This window comes from Salvelinus namaycush, chromosome 1 (genome assembly GCF_016432855.1).
Source record: "Salvelinus namaycush isolate Seneca chromosome 1, SaNama_1.0, whole genome shotgun sequence".
In the NCBI taxonomy this organism is placed as follows: Eukaryota; Metazoa; Chordata; class Actinopteri; order Salmoniformes; family Salmonidae; genus Salvelinus; species Salvelinus namaycush.
This window is the reverse complement of record NC_052307.1, coordinates 28,558,127-28,581,907: the sequence shown is the minus strand read 5'-3', so window position 1 is coordinate 28,581,907 and position 23,781 is coordinate 28,558,127. Positions and strand designations below refer to the sequence as shown.

Here is a 23,781-nt window from a genome sequence, read left to right as displayed (position 1 = left end):
CCACTCCACAAATTTCTTGTTAACAAACTATAGTTTTGGAAAGTCGGTTAGGACATCTACATTGTGCATGATGCAAGTAATTTTTCCAACAATTGTTTACAGACAGATTATTTCACTTATAATTCACTGTATCACAATTCCAGTGGGTCAGAAGTTTACATACACTAAGTTGACTGTGCCTTTAAACAGCTTGGGAAATTCCAGAAAATGATGTCAGGGCTTTAGAAGCTTCTGATAGGCTAATTGACATCATTTGAGTCAATTGGAGGTGTACCTGTGGATGTATTTCAAGGCCTACCTTCAAACTCAGTGCCTCTTTGCGTGACATGGGAAAATGAAAACAAATCATCCAAGACCTCAGAAAAAAAAGTGTAGACCTCAACAAGTCTGGTTCAAACTTTGGAGCAATTTCCAAACGCTTGAAGGTACCACGTTCATCTGTACAAACAATAGTACGCAAGTATAAACACCATGGGACCACGCAGCCGTCATACCGCTCAGGAAGGAGACGCGTTCTGTCTCCTAGAGATTAACGTACTTTGATGCGAAAGTGCAAATCAATCCCAGAACAACAGCAAAGGACCTTGTGAAGATGCTGGAGGAAACAGGTGCAAAAGTATCTATATCCACAGTAAAACGAGTCCTATATCGACATAACCTGAAAGGCCGCTCAGCAAGGAAGAAGCCACTGCTCTAAAACCGCCATAAAAATGCCAGACTACGGTTTGCAACTGCACATGGGGACAAAGATCATACTTTTTGGAGAAATGTCCTCTGGTCTGATGAAACAAAAATAGAACTGTTTGGCCATAATGACCATCCTTTTGTTTGGAGGAAAAAGGGGGAGGCTTGCAAGCCGAAGAACACTATCCCAACCATGAAGCACGGGGTGGCAGCGTCATGTTGTGGGGGTGCTTTGCTGCAGGAGGGACTGGTGCACTTCAAAATAGATGGCATCATGAGGAATGAAAATTATGTGGATATATTGAAGCAACATCTCAAGACATCAGTCAGGAAGTTAAAGCTTGGTCGCAAATGGGTCTTCCAAATGAACAATGACCCCAAGCATACTTCCATAGTTGTGGCAAAATGGCCTAAGGACAACAAAGTCAAAGTATTGGAGTGGCCATCACAAAGCCCTGACCTCAATCCTATAGTAAATTTGTGGGCAGAACTGAAAAAGCGGGTGCGAGCAAGGAGGCCTACAAACCTGACTCAATTACACCAGCTCTATCAGGAGGAATGGGCCAAAATTCACCCAACTTATTGTGGGAAGCTTGTGGAAGGCTACCCGAAACGTTTAACCCAAGTTAAACAATTTATAGGCAATGCTACCAAATACTAATTGAGTGTATATTAACTTCTGACCCATTGGGAATGTGATGAAAGAAATAAAAGCTGAAAGAAATAATTCTCTCTACTATTATTCTGACATTTCACATTCTTAAAATAAAGTGGTGATCCTAACTGACCTAAGACAGGGAATTTTTACTAGGATTAAATGTCAGGAATTGTGAAAAACTGAGTTTAAATGTATTTGGCTAAGGTGTATGTAAACTTCCGACCTTAACTGTATACCCCTTGACTTCTTCCACATTTTTTTACAGCCTGAATTCAAAATGGATTAGATAGATTTGTTTACCCTCACCCATCTATACACACTACCCAATAATGACAAAGTAAAAACATGTTTTTAGAATTGTTTCACATTTATTGAAAATGAAATACAGAAATATCTCATCTACATACAGTACCAGTCAAAAGTTTGGACACACCTACTCATTCCAGTGTTTCTTTATTTTTACTATTTTCTACATTGTAGAATAATAGTGAAGACATCAAAATTATGAAATAACACATGGAATCATGTAGTAACCTAAAAAGTGTTAAACAAATCAAAATATATTTTATATTTGTGACGCTTGTGACGCTATTTGTGACGCTTCAAAGTATTTCAACTCTTGAACTTATTTAGGCTTGCCATAACAAAGCGGTTGAATACTTACTGACTCAGCTTTTAATTGTTTATTAATTTGTAAACCTTTCTAAAAACATAATTCCACTTTGACATTATGGGGTATTGTGTGTAGGCCAGTGACACAAAATCTCACCATGCTCAAAGCAACACAGTCACTACAAAGTCACTACAAAGTTACAGACCAATGGTGACATTAAAACAGTATCCCTTAAAGAATGGGCCTCGTGCTTCCGGCTACGGCAAAGATAATAACTTCTTGGAAAGCAGCAGAATGGAGTGTGAGGGGTAGAGTTTTAGGAGCGAGAGGGAGAGTGCTCTCACTCAGGCGCCAGAGCGTGACCACTCTGGGGTCACTTGACTCTGCTTGTGCCTTGCAGTCTGGAAGACTGTTCAGATCAATCCTTTTGGAAGTTCTACCTCTGAAGAAAAAAGAACTAAATTAACCTCTGGTCCCAGCACGTGATCTCCATGAGGTCTCAGCTGAAGGCTGACTCTCCCCCCCCCCCCCCCCCCCCCCCTCATGCGAACACATGCACATACCAGAACTTAAAGCACACAGACTCAAATTCCCTCCCTGGCATGTTCATTGCATTTTCTCTAGCCCTACATTCTTAGACATTCATTCATCATTTACCCAACTGTGTCTCGTGCCAAAAATACCTTTGCTTCAATACCCAAACAAGCTATGGGCCCTTGCACTCAATGAAGGCTGCGCTCATTGAAACGAAGTCAATTCTACACACCCTTTTGATATTCTGAATGAATGTGAAATCCCTCCAATGTCATACTAATACCCCCCCCCCCCACCCCCCGGCTTCCACCAGGTACTCCACAGGACAGAGGACTACGTGAGACAAGTCTTGAACAAGGCCTCTGAGTCCGTCTACACCTGGGTCATCCAGGTTAAGAAGATGAAGGCCATCTACCACATCCTCAACCTGTGTAGCTTTGACGTCACCAACAAGTGTCTGATAGCCGAGGTGTGGTGCCCTGTCAACGATCTGCCCATCCTGCGGAGGGCATTAGAGGAAGGCTCGGTGAGTCAGCTCCCTGTTACAATGGCTCCCTGTGTAATGTCATCGTTGGGCTTAACTCTTTTATTGTTTTGGATTGTAATGTCATTGTTTGTGACCCCACCTTCTAACTACACTTTGTTCAGTATTTGGCTAAACCAACAGTCACACACCCAGTCAGCATGACCTGCTTTAATAATGGGGCTTTGGTTGTGGCAGAAAAAGGGAAATTGTTCTCGTCTTGACCACCTCTGATCATTTTAGACAGAGCCAGGTATTTAGAGAGTTGGGCCAACTTTTTGAATTGTGAATATTGTTATAATTCTAGACATTCAGTTACATAACATTATTTTAATATTCCCATGTAATGTTTATACGCGATAACATGGCTGCCATAGAATTTTGAAGTGTCATGTAAATGCTTCATAATGCTTATTCTAGACATTATTCTCCATGTACTGTAATGTTAATGGGGGGCTAACATGGCTGCCATAGAATGTTGTAGTGTCATGTAAATGCGTAATAATGCAGAAACCTCAATTGCCCAACTCTAAATACATGGCTCTGGTTTTATTTATTTAACTAGTCTAGTCATGAGTCCTGTTGGGCCCCAATTGAAGGCTACCAGGGCTTCTGTCCATTATTACATTACACTGGCTAATGACGTGCATAATATAAGGTCACATTCAGTTCAATGACAGCAGTCCATGCCAAGGTTCTGCCAGGGGTTTTAGTCCTTTAAAAGGCTTAAATGAGGCTTCTAAATACGAGGCTTAAATGGTCAATGTATTTGAACAGTCTTGAATGGTCTAAAATATTTGAACTAACTGTTTGATGAGATGTTAGGATTCTGTCTCCATTTGGAGAAAACAAATGATGGCAACCCAATTATTTGAGACATCACTCAACCTCCACGCAACCTTAATAGGCTAACATTGCAATAATGCCAGTCTGAAAAGCCACTGTATTGACATTATTGGCTTACCTTTACAGAGGAAAAGTGGAGCCACGGTGCCTTCTTTTGTCAACCGTATTCCCAGCAACGACACTCCACCAACCCTAATAAGGACCAACAAGTTCACATCAGGCTTCCAGAACATAGTGGAGGCCTATGGAGTGGGCAACTATAGAGAGGTTAACCCAGGTACAGTACGCCCTCGCTAGCCAATGACCACTGATTACTACATTTAGGATTACATGCTATCATTAGGCCTACTGCTTTTATGTTTTCTATTTGTTTGCTATTTCTATGAGCCATATGCCTGCAGCCAAAGACACATGTCCACTCCTAACAAGAATGGACAATAAAGTTTTACACTTTATTCATAGTTGAATGTGTATATAGAGGAATTATGATGTATCATGTATTGTCTGTTGTGTCTAACAGCTCCTTACACAATCATCACCTTCCCCTTCCTGTTTGCTGTGATGTTTGGAGACCTGGGCCATGGTGTGATCATGGCTCTGTTTGCTCTCTGGATGGTGCTGTATGAAGACAATCGCAAACTGAAACGCACCAGGAACGAGGTGAGAGGGGCAGCGGAGAGGCTGTCAGTTTGTACGTCCCGAATGGCACCCTATTCCCTACGTAGTGCACTAGTTTTGACCAGGGGCCATAGGGATTTGGCCAAAAGTAGTGCATTACATAGGGAATAGGGTGCTGTGTGGGATGCAGGGTGGTTGTGTGGGGAAATTGTTTCTGGTCTAAATGAGCTAAATGAGTAATAAGCAAAAAGTAAATGTTGTGGTTAGCTGGATGTTTCCTCCTACGTTGACAATGGTGTATTTGTATGCTCAGATCTGGAACACATTCTTCGAGGGCCGCTACATCATCCTTATGATGGGCTTGTTCTCGGTCTATACCGGACTCATCTACAACGACTGCTTCTCCAAGTCTCTTAACATCTTTGGCTCGGGCTGGAGAGTCAATGCCATGTTTAAATCTGGAAATTGGACTTGGTAAGTACTGTACTCTAATATGTTCTGTACTGTAATATCTGTTCCTGAGATTACAGAGATGATTAGGTCAGGGTGAATGGCCACATGATCACAACTCAATGCCAATATGCTTTGGTTTTTGATGTCCTATCACTGATTGGCCATACTGGTTTTTCAATTATATATTAATTACAAGTCAAATTAAGTATAACAATTGCAAATATGTATGCGACATTAAAGATTACATCACCTGATAGCTTGCTCTTTTAATTGTTCACTTTTGTATTTTCTTTAAAAGGGATTCCACACTCCGCACCAATGCCTTTCTGACCCTTGATCCCAATGTCCCTGGGGTTTTCAATGGACCCTACCCTTTGGGCATTGACCCGGTAAGTACATGGCTTTATGATTCATGGTCACAAACTGCTTTGTCTTGTCTATGTTCGCTACACACACAAGTTATTCCCTGTCTCTTAACTGTACACATTTGCCTCTCACCAACCAGGTCCAATAAAGTAAGTCATGGATCATTACTCATTATCATTTCAATGTTTTGTTAACAATCCCATCAGTCTGACTGTGATGTAGTCTGTCCATACCTCAACCTGATGTGGTTATTTTCCTTGTTTCTTCCACTGTGTAGATTTGGAACTTGGCGTCAAATCGTCTGACCTTTCTGAACTCCTACAAGATGAAGATGTCTGTGATCGTTGGTATCAGTCACATGAGCTTCGGGATCATCCTAGGTGTCTTCAACCACCTGTGAGTTACAGCACACACTCCACCCACACTTTGCAGCCCTTGTGTGTGTCTATGAAAGCACTTTAAAGCTCTGTTGTCTGTGTCTATCTATGTAGGCATTTTAGGACAAAGTTCAACCTGTACTTGGTACTCCTCCCGGAGCTGCTGTTCCTGCTGTGCCTGTTTGGCTACCTGGTCTTCATGATCATCTACAAGTGGCTGGCCTTCTCTGCACGCGACTCCCAGATGGCCCCCAGCATCCTCATCCACTTCATCAACATGTTCCTCATGCAGGGGGACGGGGTGCCACCCCTCTTCCCAGGACAGGTACATGTGTGTTCACACAGTGGCTGTGTCCCAAATGACATCCTATTCCCAATATGCACTATAGGGAATAGTGTGCTATTTGGGACACACCCACTGAATATGCATATAGAACTGGGACTTCTCACTAAAACCCTTACTTGTGAAGGACCACTCGCTCAGTGAAGACATGTATACAAGCCCAACCCGCTCTGAAACTACTTCAGTGAGACTGTAACAGACCTGTCTGTTCTTTCCCTCTCCTACTATAGTTTGGGCTGCAGATGTTCCTAGTGGTCATTGCTCTACTATCGGTGCCTGTCTTACTGCTGGGGAAACCAGTCTACCGCTACTGGCTGCACAACGGAGGAGCCAACCGCATTGGAATGTACAGGGTGAGGCTTTGAGTTTGTAGGTCTAGCTGAGTTACGAGTTATAAGCATGTGTGTGTAGTGTGTCCATATGAGTCTGTGTTCTGGTTGTAACATAGTCTATGGTGGTGTGTGTCTGTGTGTGTAGTCTGTTTATAGGAGTGTGCTCCGGTTTTAATATGCAGAGTGTGTGGTGTGTGTCAACAGGGTTATGAGCGTGTGCGGCGGCACAGCGAGGAGGAGCTCTCCCTGATGAGGGAAAATGACATGGAGGAGGGCAGTGTCCCCAGTGACCTCTCCACCAGCAGAGAGCAGCAGAAAGAGGAGGTTAGCTGATGACAACACAATCACCACCTCCTACTAGCCTCTCATTCAGGCATCAGTACACTATGGGTCCCGAAAGTAACAGGTCCTCCTGTCTGTGTGTTGTGTTTTACAGTTTGACTTTGGGGACATGTTCCTGCACCAGTCTATTCACACCATAGAGTACTGCCTGGGCTGCATCTCCAACACAGCCTCCTACCTGCGCCTCTGGGCTCTGAGTCTGGCACATGCCCGTGAGTATCACCACACCACATCAAATGTTTATTATTTGTATTCATCTTTGAAGGATAAACATTTAAAGTGCATTTTATATTGAGAGAGGATCATTATTTATGTATGTTCTCTGACTGGAGCAACCTTCTTCTTTTAAATTATTAAATAAAATGAATCAATCAGAGATGTGACGGTGTTTGTTTGTCCCTGCTCCCCCAGAGCTGTCGGAGGTGCTGTGGTCCATGGTGATGCGGTTGGGCCTGCGGATGGACACCAGCCTGGGCATCATGTTTCTGGTGCCGGTGTTTGGGATATTCGCTGTGCTCACTGTGTCTATCCTCCTGGTTATGGAGGGACTGTCTGCCTTCCTCCATGCTCTCAGGCTGCACTGGTTAGTTACTCACTATACTTGCAGAATTGAGTGAAGGACAGGAAATATGTGTAAAAATTCAACACATCATGCTTTTATAATGCTTTTATTAATGCTTACTCTATATTCAGTGATCTCTGTTCTCTCTCCATAGGGTGGAGTTCCAAAATAAGTTCTACACTGGGACTGGAATCAAGTTTGTTCCATTTGCCTTCTCCCTCCTGCCCTCCAGCTTTGAGCATGATGGCTTGCTGTGAATGGGACACAATGCTTCTGCCCTCCCAGAGGCAAACTGACACAATGTGCCAGCAGGATCCAGTGCTATATAGCTAGCCTGGGTACTAGTCGGTTTGTGCCATCATGCCACTCCTACATGACAAGGAGTGGCATGATGGCACAAACATATTGGTACCCGGGCTTCTATTGAGCCTCATCAACATACAGTCCAAATTCATAGTTGTTTTTTCTACTATTTGTTGCCTTACGTAAGTACAACCAAATCTCAGCGTATCATGCTCTATTTTCAATTGAATGATATTCTGGGTTACCAAAACTTTGCAAGGAAAAGCCTCCTTCAGTCATGTTTGTAAATGAAAAGTATTTTTGGATGAATGTGGGAGAGATGTACATTTTGTTTTATAGAGTGATAAAGTTTGAATGAGAAATTAACATTTGAATGACTACGACAGGCTTAAAAAAAGTGGTGCATCACTCTTGAAAGTAGGCATACCGTGTTGTGCTGAATGCTGACAAAATTGTTCTAAGACATGTTTCCTATGCCTCCATCGCTTTGTGGAAGACTACTCCTTAAACTGCCCATTCCATGGATGGAAATGAAAAGTATAGCTGAAGACATCATTTAATGACACCAACAATCCCTGATTATGAATAAGGCAGGAAAAGCAGGCACTGGATCAATTCTCTCCAAAGCTTTTTCCTATATTCCCATCCTGTAGCACCATAGCAGGAGAATGTAGTTTATGCTGTTGGGTAATTGTACCTTCAAGATGGAAAAATAAGAAAGAATTATATATATATATATATATTTTTTTTTATATTGGTTAAATGTCCTAATGATGGTATTAAACCATCTGAAGAGGAGCTAATTGTTTGAATTGTGATTACCACGTAACATGGAACTTTAACATTATGGGGAGCATTTCATTGTAAACTCACTTGCTGTGTTATCAAACAGTAATGTGCTGTATCTTAGTGATGCTTAAAGATGCCCCTAAAGCAGGATCCTATGGGAAATGCTGCTGTGAAATTGAGACTAGGGGAGAATCTCAATTGCATACTACTCGCATCCTCAAAACCCATTGGAGAAGTTCATAGGGGAAGGACCTCTGGCTTTCTCATCCAATGGGTTTTCAGGAGGCGAGGAGCGTGGACTCCAGGAGTCTGCAATTGAGAATATGTCTAGGTAATGTAAAAATAGTGGTTAGAAAATACTTTTCTATAACTATGATGACCACTAATTTTTAGATGTGAAGTCTGATTAGCAATGGCTCTAACGTCTAATCCTTGATTACACAATGTGTGTGGTTTGTTGAAGGGCTTGCTGTAAATGTTTGTACCTATTCTAATGTAGTCTATTTTAATCTTATTTATTTTAAAGAATAATGTAAACATTTGATTTCTTCGCATCATTAACTCCATACTTATATTAGTGGTATGCATACATTCCTCTGTTTTGGCTTTGCTGAATTATTTTATATCAGATAAAGGTGAACATGTCAATGTAACAGGTGAATAAAGCTGACTGAATAAAGTTGAATTTGACTGAAAATGTTAATGTCATTGGCGTTACTTTTGCGACAGACACCAGTGCCGCGCGAGACTATCAGAAGTTGCGACTGGAGGGCGCCAAAGGGGGCGCATGGCTCACAGAAACAGAAAGTTGACCAGTTGCCATAGTGACATGAGGCTGTCAGTTGGTTGCAAGTAGCTAGCTACATCAACAAACGACAACATTTGAAGTTAGCTAGCTAAAAGCTAACATTAGTACTTTGTTGTAACTTAATTGAGGGATAAAATGTCCCTCGACGACCCGCGGGTGGAGTGGATCCGAAACCGGGTATATTCCTGTTTTTATTTGCCGGAGCCAGGTTGTTTCGAGGAATTGCTGAGCCGCGGAGATGGAGAAGAAGAGCAGAAAATAATCCGATTTCTGAATGAAGTCACCGAGGAAGAGTCAGCATCGACGCTGCTGTTTTTCAAAGGAGTCAACGAGGAAGAGATTGAAGTTGAAATTCCGATTGGTACGTGAGTGAGGAGTAGCCACACGTATGTTGCCAATGTCGCGTTCAAGACCACTTTAAACTTGGAACTCTGAAGAACTCGGAAATCGCGTTAAGTGCGACTTCAGTGGGTTCAAGACAACAGCTGGGATTTCAAAGTATAACTAATTTTAATACATTCTGAAATAAAATATCCAATCAGAAACTCTGACATCATCCTTTGCTGGGTTCAAAACAACTGGGAACTCGGAAATCTCTGACTTCAGTGCGTTCAAGACATAGAGAATGATGGAGGTTTCTAGTGGCCAAAAGGCTGTATTAGCATGGGCAGCACCATTGAGGTCTTCCACCATTTTAATGTAGGCAACTGGGTGGGACTTCCAACTTCAGAGGCTTATCCCTCCTGGGGACCCTGTTGGAGGGATCAGCCAATACTGAAGAAGAAAATTGACTCCTTCAAAATAGAGATTGCCTCAATGGTGCTGCCCATGCTGTCATAGACTCACGCTATAACGGCACAGATACAACGATGAGCCATCTGTCTATCTATCTAATATATTTAGCTATCTATATGGTTCAAGACAACTGGGAACTCTGAAAAAACAAGCTCAGACTAGGAAAATTTGTTTTGAATGGTCATCCAACTCGGAATTCCAAGTTCGAAAACTCAGACATCTTCGACTTTCCTACCTGAAGATCACTGACATCATGATTTGACCTCGTTTTTCCCCCGGTTCCCAGTTGTCTTGAAAGCAGCATAATGACTCACTCATCATCACCCTGTGGCCTTTTCTCAGTTGGATTTTTTCAACTCCTGCATCCTCTCACGCTTCCTTTTGAAAAGGTCAAAGGTAATCTAGGCGAGATGGCGAGGAGAGGGAACGTGGACAAAAATGCGCTTGTATGAAACTCCTCCAGTCGCGCATCATCAGGAAAATTACATTTACTAGACCAAAGCAATCGTTGCAAATAGATTGATGTAAAGTAATTGAATATCGAGTTGGGAATGGAATTTGAGAGTAATGCGATGATTGTTATAGGGCACCCCTCTCTGCAAGAGCCTTTCCAATGATAAACGCACAGCTGGGGCTGCAACCTGGTCTCAGAGCATTTTGTATTATTTTGTATGTAAATCCGAGACACTCCATTTAGTATGATATTTTTCCACCTTATCGGATCAAGGATTCAAACCAGCGACCTTTCGACATCATAGTATCAGCTAATGGGGATCCTAATAAAAAATCTAATTCAGAAAGGCAGGCCTTCAGTAGGCAACCTCAAGAAGGCTTCCACCCAGGCCAGAGGTTCATGGGCCAGAGGTTCCTGCTCCAGAGGTTCCTGGACCAGCACAGGAATGATGTCCACCTGGATGGTCAGTTTCCTGAACCAAAGGTGGGAGCAGTTCCTGGGTGGGTCCTGAGCCAGTCTTACAGCTGGGGGCTGAATCAGTGCCTCTCTGGTTCTCACCTGGTTAGTCTTATTCATCCCACACTTCCAGTAAGGCCTGGTCTCTTGCTTAACGACAGTGGCTGTTAGGACAGGTTCCTTGGCCACAGTGGGTGTTGGGACAGGTTCCTGGGCCACACTGGGTGTTGGGACTGGTTCCTGGGCTGGAGTTTGATATGTTTCCTGGGCGTCTCTGGTCCTCTGGTGGTGCAGTAGTTTATGTATGTCGACGTGTGTCAAATACACTATATATACAAAAGTATGTGGACACCCCTTCAAATTTGTGGATTAGACTATTTTAGACACAAGGTGTATAAAATCGATCAACAAGCCATGAAATCTCCATAGACAAACATTGGCAGTAGAATGACAGCTCAGTGACTTTCAACATGGCACTGTCATAGGATGCCACCTTTCCAACAAGTCAGTTCGTCAAATTTCTGCCCTGCCAAAGCTGCCCAGGTCAACTGTAAGTACTGTTATTATGAAGTGGAAACGTCTAGGAGCAACAACAGCTCAGCTGTGAAGACCGGCGAGTGCTGAAGCTTGTAGCGTGTAAAAATCGTATGTCCTCGGTTGCAACACTCACTACTGTCATGCCACAGCATCTCAATCGGGTTGAGGTCAGGACTGACAGGGCCACTCCAGAAGGCATATTTTCTTCTGTTCAAGCCATTCTGTTGTTGATTTACTTCTGTCTTTTGGGTTGTTGTCCTGTTGCATCACCTAACTTCTGTTGAGCTTCAATTGGCGGACAGATAGCCTTACATTCTCCTGCAAAATGTCTTGATAAACTTGGGAATTCATTTTTCCATTGATGATAGCAAGCTATCCAGGCCCTGAGGCAGCAAATCAGCCCCAAATCATGATGCTCCCATACTTTACAGTTGGGATGAGGTTTTGATGTTGGTGTACTGTGCCTTTTTTTCTCCACACATAGTGTTGTGTGTTCCTTGCAAACAACTCAACTTTAGTGTAATCTGTCCACAGAATATTTTACCAGAAGTGCTGTGGAACATCCAGGTGCTCTTTTGCAAACTTCAGACGTGCAGCAATGTTTTTTTTGGACAGCAGTGGCTTCTTCCGTGGTGTCCTCCCATGAACACCATTCTTGTTTAGTGTTTTACGTATTGTAGACTCGTCGACAGAGATGTTAGCATCTTCCACAGATTTCTGTAAGTCTTTAGCTGACACTCTAGGATTCTTCTTAACCTCATTGAGCATTCTGCGCTGTGCTCTTGCAGTCATCTTTGCAGGACAGCCACTCCTAGGGAGAGTAGCAACAGTGCTGAAATTTCTAAATGTATAGACAATTTGTCTTACCGTGGACTTTTTTTTATAGATACTTTGGTAACCCTTTCCAGCTTTATGCAAGGCAACAATTCTTAATCGTAGGTCTTCTGAGTTCTCTTTTGTTCGAGGCATGGTTCACATCAGGTAATGCTTCTGTGAATAACAAACTCAAATTTTGTGGGGCAGGGCAGCTCTAACCAAAATCTCCAATCTCATCTCATTGATTCGACTCCAAGTTAGTTGACTCCTGACTCCAATTAGCTTTTGGAGAAGTCATTAGCCTAGGGGTTCACATACTTTTTCCAACCTACACTGTGAATGTTTAAATGATGTATTCAATATAGAAGAGAAAAATGCAATAATGTGTGTGTTATTAGTTTAAGCACACTGAGTTTGTCTATTGTTGTGACTTAGATGAAGATCAGATCAAATCTTATGTCAAATTTATGCAGAACTCCAGGTAATTCCAAATGGTTCACATTTTTCTTGCCACTGTATGTCTGTTTGAAGTGTATGCAAATATATTATACAAGTGGTTAGCCATTTTAAATACATGCATGTTTTTTAAAAAGAGAAGTAGTACATTTCTCCTCAACAGTGAAAGACTATCATGTGTGTTGTTGATGTTAGTTCTGTGTGTGCAGTTAAGGGCAAGGAGTGCTGCTTTGTTTTGAGCCAGCTGCAGCTTTGCTAGGTCTTTCTTTGCTTCACCTGACCATATTACCAGACAGTAATCAAGATGGGACAAGATCAAAGCCTGAACAACTAGTACAGTTGATCTTTGTGTCATAAACGCAGAATAGCTTTTTATAACAGACACACCTCTCCCCATCTTCACAACAACTTTGTCAATATGACTTGACCATGATAACTGACCATCCAATGTTACTCCTAGGAGTTCAGCTTCTTCAACTTGTTCAGTTGCACAAATCCAGTTGAAGTTTAGGTCTAAGAGAATGCTTTGGACCAAATACAATGCTTTTGGTTTTAGATGTATTTAAGTCCAGTTTATTGTTAATTACCCATTCTGACACTGACTGCAACACCTTGCTAAGAGTCTCAGTGCGCTCACCGGCTGTAGGTGCTGATGTGTAATGTGCAATCATCAGCATACATAGTGATTTTAGCTTCTTGTAAGACAAGTGGCAAATCATTTCTAAAAATAGAGAAGCGTAACGTCCCAAGGAAACTGCCCTGGGGGATACCACACTGTACATATCTGATGTTAGAGAAGCTTCCATTGAATATTACTCTCTGAGTTCTATTGGATAAGCAACTCTCCAACCATGTGATAGCAGGTGATGTAAAGCCATAACAAGTTAGTTTTTTCAAAAATAAATTATGATCAATAACATCAGAGGCTGCACTGAAATCTAACAATAGAGCTCCAACTACCATCTTATTATCCATTTATTTTAGCCAATCATCTGAGTCAGTGCCCTTCCCTATATGCATGCTGAAAGTCAGTAGTTAACTTGTTCTTTAAAAAATAGCATTGTATTTGTTCAAACACAATTCTCGCCATCAGTTTACTAAGAACAGGCAGCAAACTGATTGGTCGGTTGTTAGATCCAGCAAAGGGTGCTTTACTATTTTTAGGTAGTGCAATTACTTTAGCTTCCTTCCACGCCTGTGGACGCACACATTCCTTTAGGCTTTGGTTAAAGACATGGCAAATATGGTGTGGCAGATTTCAAGACTCCAGTAGGATACACTCTTCCGTTCGCCTACTAACTAATTGACATCTCCTCTGCCACTTATCGGTTTCCGGGTCACGGAGGAGAGAGGGTAGAATATGGACTTTTGCCCAAATGAGAAAAGACCTGTGATACTTCTGCTAGCAAAGCAGGCCCAAGCAGCCTAGTTAGCTACGTTTGCTAACCAACAACAGAGGTTTCTGATTTAAACCTAGCTACATGACCAAGAGTGACTGTGACAGCAAACAATGTTTTCAGTTGTTCAGCTAGTAATTACTATTATGTGTAACATTAAAATACTTTCTACTTCTGTTTTCTGATTAAAGATCCCTCGGAACTAGCTGAGAATGAGGATGTAGGCAGCCTGGCAGAGTCATCCAAACCCTCCTGTGACACACCTGCTTCTGAGAGAGACAAGTCCCCTGGAGATAGTCAGTACTACTAGTGTAGTATCTGCTTAGATACAATGTGACTGGTGGTGGTGTAGTGGTACACGTAATACATACAGTAGACCTATCCTTTGTCCTCCTATTATTGGATACAAGCTTTTACTGTCATTGCATATGTTGACACTTGTTTCTGTATGGCCACAGAAAAGAAAAAGGGGAGAGACTCAGAGGCCTCACGTATGTCAGATGCCCCAAAGACAGAGTCTACACACCCTGCAGATGACTCCCAGGCCCACGAAACTGAGGGCACCTCTGACTCAGAAGATGAGCCTCCCCTCACTGTAAGATTTACCCTCTGTGTGGGACTACAGCCTCCCTTTCAAACATGATTCAAGGTGTTCTAAAATACATAGCACTTAATAGTAGTCTATTGTTTTTGAGGGCTAGGCTATAACAAGAATCTGGATTCTGGTCAACTAATATGATCTGTGTATTAGACATGAAGTGAAGGTCATATTAGTTGAGTGAGATGGAATCACATCTATCTTGTTATCTGTCTAATTGTGTGTTTTTGTCACAGAGGATTGAGGTTCGAGTCGTGTACCACATGGAGCTGCATGTAGCAGTAAATCATGTCCCAGAGAGGTTCATGAAATCCAACATCCTCTACTTTCTCAGGAACACTAAAGGTGGGTGAGAGAAGGGAACCAAAAGAAGACCGGTCTACTCACTGTGTTATTATTCGTGTGTCCCTAATTTGTCACAGAGAAAGCATTCAAGACAACCCTTTTTAATGTTTCATTTATATATTCTTTCTTCTGTTTTTAGAAACCATCATTGAGCCCATTGACGTGAACGAGGCCAACAATCTGATGCCCAAACTGTTGGAGATTGGCATGCTGAATGGACACTCCCTACTGATGCTGAAGGACATGCTCAACCATGTGTGTAATAGACAAGGGATTCATACTCTACTTGAGACAAAATCTTCAAACTTGATGAACAAGTTAGATAGGATATTCATGTTTATGACTCATGTATAATATGCACTCTTCTTTGCAAGTGGCCCATTAAAGCTCACTGCGTTCTGTTCTTAGTTGTTTCAGATGAGCCCTTTAAGTCTCAAGCCATCGTTACCCTACTGTTTCTTGGTGATTCCAGGTGTACATTCCAATGCTGTCTGTCAACCAGCTGAAGCTGACTGATGGAGGCTACCAGCAGGGGGCAGCTGCCTCCCAGGATAAGGAGGCAACTGGTGATGGGAAGGGGGACAAGGATGAGAGGCCTGTGGAGTCTCGTGGGGTACTTATGATTCGTGATGAGTTACTTAACAGCACTCACAAGTTCCTGGGTCACATCGACAGGACTCTCCAGCAGCTGGAAGGTGTGTGTGTCTGTTTGTATATCATACCATCAAATAGTTCCTCCTCCCAGACAGGACCCAACCATCAACAGGGTCAGGAATTAGTTCAGCAGCTACCATGCTCTCTGTAAGCATGATGTGTGAATGCATGTATGCGTCATGTAACAAGTGCCCCGTTTTCTCTGGTGTTTTAAACTGTATCTGAAGGTTTATGTGGTAAATGATAATGCCGTGGCCTCTCCATTTCAGGTGAGATTAAGCTGCACATCCCTGAGTTGGACCTGGAGCCAGAGGTGGATGCGCTGCTGGCCACTCCAGAGGTGGTGGAAAAGCTGGAGCAGTGTGTGATGAACTGGCAGACTCAGATCACCATCGTCATTGAGGAGCAGCAGAAGAAGAAACCACAGGTGAGCGAGATGGAATAGGCTACTGGGCCCATACATTTGATGTATGCAAACCTTTTATGATTCAAAATGAAAATAAATGAGTAAAATTGTTGTTGTTTTTTTAGTAAAAATGTCTGGTTACTACTATTTCTCGTTGTTTTACACTCATTCCTATTCCCAGGTGCCAGGCCCCATGGCAGAGATAGATTTCTGGCGGGAGCGAACAGCCATTCTGAGTGCTCTGAGTGAGCAGCTCAAACTGCCTGTGGTGAAGAAGATCCTGGAGGTGATGACCAAAGCTGACCCGGTCACTGTCCAGAACCTGGACCTGACCGTGACCGAGCTCAGCAAGCTCCACGTGGAGTCTGTGGAGAATGTACGCTTCCTCAGCACACTGGAGAGACACTTCAAGGTGGGCTCATAGTCCTGAAAAAGAGACCTTGTTCTCCCCAAACCTCACAATATGGCAGAAACATTCTATGTATTATTGAAAGATGTAGGTCTGACTATTCTGCTGCTGAAAGATGGAATAAGTTATTTTGATATGTCGTCTTTATATTCCGGAGGCGAAATTGTAAGCTCTTCTCCATGCCCCAACTTAGCATTTGTCTTGTGTATTCCAGAACCTGGCCACGGGGGCAGACTTTGGTGTGATCCTGGACACCATCCCTCTGATGATGAACGGCCTGCGCATGGTGTGGATAATCTCCAGCCACTACAACAAGGACGAACGCATGGTGCCCCTCATGGAGCGCATTGCCTGGGAGCTGTCTGAGCGTGTGGCTCGCGTCGTCAATGTCCGCATGCTCTTCAAGTGAGTTGACCCTGCCCTCTTACCTCTTCTCATGACTTCAACTAACTCCACACTTAGTTTTGAAATCCTAACTGTAATCCATAACCCTAAAAGTTTTTAAACGAAAGTCATGTTTTCTCATCCTCTCTTTACAATGACATGTACTGTATGTCGCTGTCTTGGCTTGAATCTTATATTCTTTGTAATGGACAGAGACAAGAGGGAGGTAGCAAAGGCCAAAGCTCAGGATGGAAAGCAGGTGCTGGACCAGTGGAAGGCTTGTTACTTTGAGGTGCGGGCCAGGATTGAGACATCAGGTAGAGACCCACGCTGGGAGTTTGACCGCAAAAAGCTATTTGAGAAGACTGACTATATGGCCTCCATCTGCCAGGACCTGTACAAAATTCTGCAGGTCAGTTCAACCTGCCTGAGTGACAAACACCTCAACATCCTCTCAATCTAACCTTAAACAGACCGATCACATGCATATCCTTTATTGATTCAATGACTAACCCACACCCTGTTTTCCCATGCGTTCTATGAATGCTCAACACTTTCTGAAAACCTATTGTAAGGCATTCACTTCTGGCTAAACACAATAGGAACATACTTTTGCAGATCTTGGAGGAGTTCTATAACATCTTTGGTCCAGAGCTGAAGGCAGTGACAGGGGATCCTAAGCGTATTGACAATGTGCTGCGCTGGGTAGACAGCCTGGTGGTGCCCATCGAGGAGCTCAGCTTCGACCCCTTCAACATCCGCAAGATGGGCAGTTGGAAGATGGTCATGCAGGACTTCAAGGCCAAGGTTCAGGTGGGAGCAGCAGGACATCCTGGTAGCAATTTTGGAATCCACATTCATTCATTCATCACCAAGCCATGATTCACTCCTCTCACCTTGTCTGTCTACCCAGGCTATCGAAGGAGAGGCCATCAACTTCATTGACCAGTCCTTCAAGACACTGCGCTCTGCGTCGGCAGCCTTCGACATGCTTCTGAAGTTCAAACACATCCGCTCCAGAGAGGCCATCAACAACCAGATGATGATGAAGTTCAACGACATCCTGGCCCAGTACTGCAAAGAGGTACCTTAGGAAACGGACATCAAAAGAACAGAAAAGAACACAAATGTGTTGATTGGATTGGTCTTGACATTAGCTCCAGGCTTATAATATATAATTGTATATTTTTCATATAATTTGTAGAGTTCAAAAGGTACTCGCACTCAAATCATATCATTTGTATACACAATGTGGCATCTGGATGGAGTCATGTTAATGGTGTGAGCTTTAGGAAAGCTTGGTCACTGTTGTGTGTTGTGGGATAGGTGGACATAATCAATGGGATATTTGTGAAGTGCAAGGACAACCCTCCTCTGAATAAGAACCAACCCCCGGTGGCTGGAGCCATCTACTGGGAGCGTTCTCTCTTCCACCACATCAAACACACCATCATCCGCTTCCTGGAGGTCACAGATATGCTGGAGAGTGAGTCAGGCAAAGCGGTGAGAGCACTGAGCAACTAACTAACTAATCAGAGTAATTGCTCCATGTTGTACATCACATGTATGTCTCCCAAATGGAAACCTATTCCCTGGTCAAAAGTAATGCACTACATAGGGAATAGGGTGCCATTTGGGATAAAAACCTTTGTCTGAAACAGGTTTTTTACAGCACCATCTTCTTCTCCTTAGGCCAAGGCCAGGTACCTGGAAGTGGGGATCTGTATGAAGGAGTATGAGCAGAAGAAGTATGAGCGCTGGCGTGACGAGACGGAACAAAGCCTGCCCCTGCTGATGAAGAGGACCCTGCTGGTCATGGTCAACAGCTCAGGGGTCGTCACCGGAGAACAGCCCCCTCTAGACATGGTACATAGTAACGCACCACTGGGCGGCTGGACCTAGGATGAAATACACCTTTCCTCACTAGCAAGGCTTTTATGAACAAGTCTATCCTGTAAACATCTTGTGAAGTTCCTTAACGTTGTCTCTTGGGTCATATGTCCCTTATGTTTTCTCATCTCTGCATACTTTCTTTCTTTCTCAGACTGGCCCAGCAACTGAGCGTGACATGGAGAGAGGGGTGCGTTACATGATGAATTTTGCCCCGGAGCTGAAGGAGATCATTTCAGAGACCAAGTACTTGGAACAATTGGGCTACTCTGTGCCTGAGCTTGCCCGTAATGTGGCTCTGCAGGAGGACAAATTCCTCAGGTGATATTTCCACACAACCAACACTGAGTGGCAACAGATGGAAACAGCTAAACCAGTTGGTGTACTCATCACAGTTGTCTTAACCTGCTTTAACACTGTTCTACTAGATATGTGGATGGGTTGAAGAACCTGGTGAACCGCTACCACTCTCTGATGGACTGTCTGAATGATGCAGAGTTCTTCCTACTGGCCGAGCAGATCCAGGAGCTGAGGAGGGTGATGCGCTCAGGATACAAGAGGCTCAACTGGAACGCCCTGGGTACATACGCTCTGCTCTGATATAATTAAATAAATGTGCATTTGAAGTTTTCATTGTTTTTCGTTCCCCAATGTGAGTACATGTCACAATACTCAGAGGTATCTGTCCTTTCTGGTTTAAGGCATCTCTGAGTTCATCAACCGAGGCACCCAGGCTGCGTCTAAGTTTGAGTCGCTTGTCAATCAAATTCAGAAGAATGAGAGGGACATTGATGCCAAGTTGCAGTCCATTGAGACAGCCAACTTATTCAAATTTCCAGCCCCAGACAAATCTAATGACCTTCCAGGTAAACAGAATGTCAATACTATTTAGAATGACATTGGGTAAGCTAAAATATCACATCAAGTGGGAACGAGAGTCTGATAAACTGGCATTTTCAGTATTTTAGCCCTCCCTCACTGTAACTGGTTTTAGGAGTGAAAGAGTTCTGTGAGCTGATCGAGCGAGAGAGGGCGAAGGATTTGAATCTGTTGAGTAGGAAGTACACAGCCATTGGCCCCCTGCTCACCAAGATGGAGAGTCTGATCATGCAGACCAACAGTGGCAAAGCCAAGCGCATGGGCCAGTACTACACCTACTGGGAACGCAAGGTCTTCGACTCCCTCACCAAGATGGTGCTCAGGTGGGACATTTAGCATACCTCTTTCCAGGTGGCTTTAAGTACAGGCAAATACACATTGTGGTATTGTAAGCTATGGAAAAATTGGTAATGTTTCATGATTTGAGATGAAAGGTGTGGACATAACAGTGCATTATCTCTGTTCTCTCTTGTAGGAACATCCAGACTTTTAACCTGGCCATGATGGGCAACACCCCACTTTTCCAAATTGAAACCATCTTGTCTGCCCCTGAGATTGTGCTGCACCCCAAAAACAGTGAGGTGTACAAGCTCATCATGCAGTGTGTCAGAGACTGTGTAGAGAGCACCAAGGTAGGACACAACACCCTTCCCCTCCCCCATACCTGTTTACCAACATATAAGAAGACATCCCTGTGTAGTGTATGACTGGTGTGACTCTCTTTCCCCACTAGCGGTTTGTGCGCTGGATGCATGGCACCTGTATAGAGTGTCCTCCTCAGCGTGTTGATGGAGAGGATGAGTCGGTGGTGTTCAGTTTCTACAGCGAGGTGTGTCAGCAACCCCAGGTCAATGAAAGGGCCATGGCCGTCTCCCAGAATATCCAGCGCCTCCTCAGCGCCGTGGGACGCTACCTCAATCGCTGGAAGCGCTACCGGCCCCTCTGGAAGCTGGACAAGGCCATTGTCATGGAGAAGTTTGCCGCAAAGAGGCCCTCCTATGTCATGTATGACGAGAAGCTGCAGTTCTATGCCCGGGTCAGCGTAGAGGTGGCACTGCAGCCGCTGGTGAAGGATGAGCACATCATGAGGCTGAACCTGGAGCCTTTGGCCCGCACCGTGCAGGAGAACGCCCAGGCCTGGGTCAACTCTCTGGGCAGACTGCTCAACGAGTCAGCCCGAGAGGACCTGTTCAACCTGCGGGATGAGCTACTGGTACTGCATACTTATTATTCAGTCAACGTTCCTATCGGTCCTAGACTATGGCGACATCATCTACTGTATATGAACGCAGCTGCCACTTCATTATAGCTGTTAGAAGCAGTTTATCATAGCGCACTGCACTTTTTTACGGCAGACAGTTGTATTACTCATCACTACCAGAAAGTTGGTTGGATCTCTCTTTGATGTCACGTAGGTTGAAACATTGCTATGTTTTCATTTATAAAGCCCTTTTACAAAAACTCCCACTGTACTTAACATCATTACTAAACTTTTGACTTGTGAGTTAGCACACCCGGTCTCAGGGATGGCTAACTGAAAAAACTTTTGGTCTCTACCGAGTTAGGTAAATCAGCTTTTAGTTTTCTTGCACCTTTTTTGTGGAACAATCTTCAAAATGTTCTTAGATTGGATGCTTTGGTGCCTCTAGGGCAATTCAGAAAGCTGATTGAGGACCTGATGAATGTGTTTTTTATGACTTTGATTTTCTTTCTGCTTGCATTTTGTACAGTGCCGTAAAAAAGTATTTGCCCCCTTTCTCTATTTTTGTATATTTTTTATACTGAATGTTAATCGGATCTTTAACTAAAACCTAAAATTAGATAAAGGGAACCTGAGTTTACGAATACTAATTTTTCGTAATACTTATTTTATTTATTTAATAAAAAAAGTTATGCAACACCCAAGGCCCCTTTGTGAAAAAGTAATTGCCCCCTTACACTCAATAACTGGTTGTACCACCTTTAACTGCAATGACTGCAACCAAATGCATCCTGTAGTTGTTGATCAGTCTCACATTGCTGTGGAGGAATTTTGGCCCACTCTTGCATGCAGAACTGCTTTAACTCAGCGACATTTGTTGGTTTTCATGCATGAACTGCTCGTTTCAAGTCCTGCCACAACATCAATTACTTTTTCACAAAGGGGCCTTGGGTGTTGCATAACTTTTTTAATTAAATAAATAAAATAAGTATTACGAAAAATTAGTATTCGTAAACTCGGGTTCCCTTTATCTAATTAGGTCTGAACTTTGACTAGGCCATTACAAAACTTAAAATGTGTTGCTTTTTAACCATTTTCATATAGACTTGATTGTGTGTTTTGGATCATTGTCTTGCTGCATGACCCAACTGCGCTTCAGCTTACTGACGGATGGCCTGACATTTTCCTGTAGAATTCTCTGATACAGAGCACAATTCATGGTTCCTTCTATTAAGACAAGTTGTCCAGGTCCAGAGGCAGCAAAGCATCCCCAAACCATCACACTACCACCACCATGCTTGGCCGTTGGTATAAGGTTCTTACTGTTGAATGCAGTGTTTGGTTTTCGCCAGACATAATTGGACCCATCTCGTCCAAAAAGTTGACGAAAGTTTGCCAAAAAGCACCTGGAAGCATCTGGATGATCATCAACACTATTGGAAGAATATTCTATGGACAGATGAGTCAAAAGTATAACTTTGTGGACGACATGGGTCCAATTATATCTGTCGAAAACCAAACACTGCATTCAACAGTAAGAACCTTATACCAACGGCCAAGCATGGTGGTGGTAGTGTGATGGTTTGAGGATGCTTTGCTGCCTCTGGACCTGGACAACTTGTCTTAATAGAAGGAACCATGAATTGTGCTCTGTATCAGAGAATTCTACAGGAAATGGCCAGGCCATCTGTCTGTGAGCTGAAGCACAGCTGGGTCATGCAGCAAGACAATGATCCCAAACACACAATCAAGTCCACATGAAAATGTCTAAAAAGCAACAAAAAAATACGTTTTGGAATGGCCTAGTCAAAGTCCAGACCTAATCCCAATTGAGATGTTGTGGCAGGACTTGAAACGAGCAGTTCCTGCTTGAAAACCAATAAATGTTGCTGAGTTAAGGCAGTTCTGCATGCAAGAGTGGGCCAAAATTCCTCCACAGCAATGTGAGACTGATCAATATCTGCAGGAAGCATTTGGTTGCAGTCATAGCAACTAAAGGTGGCACAACCAGTTATTGAGTGTAAGGGGGTAATTACTTTTTCGCACAGGGGAATTGGGAGTTACATAACTTTAAATAAATAAAGTAAGTATCCATAAAATAAATGTCAACTCAAGTTCCGTTTATCTAATATTAGGTTTTGGTTGAAGATCTGATAACGTTCAGTATAAAAAAAAAATGCAAAAATAGAGAACATCTGAAAGGGGGCAAATACTTTTTCACAGCAATGTATTTATATTTTGATGTGTGTATTTTCTGTAATTTCTGTAATTCAGGGCTCATTGGTAAAAGAGACCTTGGTCTCAGTATGACGCCCTGATAAAATAAAGGTTAAATAAAAAAGAAATGCATCATACTATGAATTGCTGCTATACTCTTCAACTCTATTCCTTACTAAGCAACCCCTCATGTTTGTGTATGATTGTATTGTTGAATAGCAACTGTCTGAGAACCTGAAGAGGAGCCCAAACACCCTGGAGGACCTGAAGTTTGTCCTGGGCACCATCTCAGACATCAGGGACATGTCTCTGGCTGTGGAGATGAGGTTCACTGACATCCAGGAGAGATACAGGACCCTGGGCATGTACAAAGTAGAGGTGAGGAACATACATTACTCGAGTGTCTGTATATTGTCTCTTTGTTATTTGTGTGTTTAGTGTAAGTCCGTATAGTTTTCTCTCTTGAGTTTATTGTGTTGCTGTCCCCTGTTTGAGTGTGGATCCCTGTGTGTGTTGCAGGCCACGGAGGAGGAGCTGCAGTTGTCGGCTAGTATCGGCCGCCTGTGGAGTGATCTGTTTGAAGAATCCAGACTGGTGGACCGCAGCCTAGGACGGGTCAAGAAGACCTTCACTGAGGTGAGACAGACGCCACGACACCTCGACCAACACTAACTTTACCGTCACAGTCTCACCTATATCTATCATTTTGATCCTCATCCCAAAATGTACATCCCCT

At 43.2% G+C, this 23,781-nt stretch overlaps 2 protein-coding genes across 2 annotated transcripts in view; both read left to right on the top strand.

Moving 5' to 3' along the window:
- The window catches only part of LOC120025668 (V-type proton ATPase 116 kDa subunit a2-like), a 29,838-nt gene extending 22,281 nt beyond the window's left edge, over positions 1-7,557 (top strand). The window contains exons 9-20 of the mRNA XM_038970259.1: positions 2,803-3,015; positions 3,985-4,135; positions 4,379-4,518; positions 4,790-4,950; positions 5,228-5,318; positions 5,573-5,691; positions 5,787-5,997; positions 6,246-6,368; positions 6,552-6,671; positions 6,784-6,901; positions 7,101-7,272; positions 7,406-7,557. Of these exons, the coding sequence (XP_038826187.1) occupies positions 2,803-3,015; positions 3,985-4,135; positions 4,379-4,518; positions 4,790-4,950; positions 5,228-5,318; positions 5,573-5,691; positions 5,787-5,997; positions 6,246-6,368; positions 6,552-6,671; positions 6,784-6,901; positions 7,101-7,272; positions 7,406-7,508 (1,722 nt within the window). The 3' untranslated portion in view covers positions 7,509-7,557. The remainder of the gene's footprint in view (positions 1-2,802; positions 3,016-3,984; positions 4,136-4,378; positions 4,519-4,789; positions 4,951-5,227; positions 5,319-5,572; positions 5,692-5,786; positions 5,998-6,245; positions 6,369-6,551; positions 6,672-6,783; positions 6,902-7,100; positions 7,273-7,405) is intronic.
- A 1,729-nt stretch (positions 7,558-9,286) lies between these two features.
- dnah10 (dynein axonemal heavy chain 10) overlaps positions 9,287-23,781 on the top strand; it is a 47,249-nt gene continuing 32,754 nt past the window's right edge. The window contains exons 1-23 of the mRNA XM_038998057.1: positions 9,287-9,512; positions 10,744-10,863; positions 14,254-14,358; positions 14,521-14,657; positions 14,897-15,005; positions 15,145-15,260; positions 15,478-15,700; positions 15,929-16,086; positions 16,247-16,477; positions 16,689-16,879; positions 17,072-17,270; positions 17,477-17,671; positions 17,772-17,942; positions 18,185-18,361; positions 18,551-18,676; positions 18,903-19,069; positions 19,177-19,328; positions 19,450-19,614; positions 19,743-19,950; positions 20,103-20,259; positions 20,361-20,840; positions 23,265-23,423; positions 23,565-23,681. Of these exons, the coding sequence (XP_038853985.1) occupies positions 9,287-9,512; positions 10,744-10,863; positions 14,254-14,358; positions 14,521-14,657; positions 14,897-15,005; positions 15,145-15,260; positions 15,478-15,700; positions 15,929-16,086; positions 16,247-16,477; positions 16,689-16,879; positions 17,072-17,270; positions 17,477-17,671; positions 17,772-17,942; positions 18,185-18,361; positions 18,551-18,676; positions 18,903-19,069; positions 19,177-19,328; positions 19,450-19,614; positions 19,743-19,950; positions 20,103-20,259; positions 20,361-20,840; positions 23,265-23,423; positions 23,565-23,681 (4,089 nt within the window). The remainder of the gene's footprint in view (positions 9,513-10,743; positions 10,864-14,253; positions 14,359-14,520; positions 14,658-14,896; positions 15,006-15,144; positions 15,261-15,477; positions 15,701-15,928; positions 16,087-16,246; positions 16,478-16,688; positions 16,880-17,071; positions 17,271-17,476; positions 17,672-17,771; positions 17,943-18,184; positions 18,362-18,550; positions 18,677-18,902; positions 19,070-19,176; positions 19,329-19,449; positions 19,615-19,742; positions 19,951-20,102; positions 20,260-20,360; positions 20,841-23,264; positions 23,424-23,564; positions 23,682-23,781) is intronic.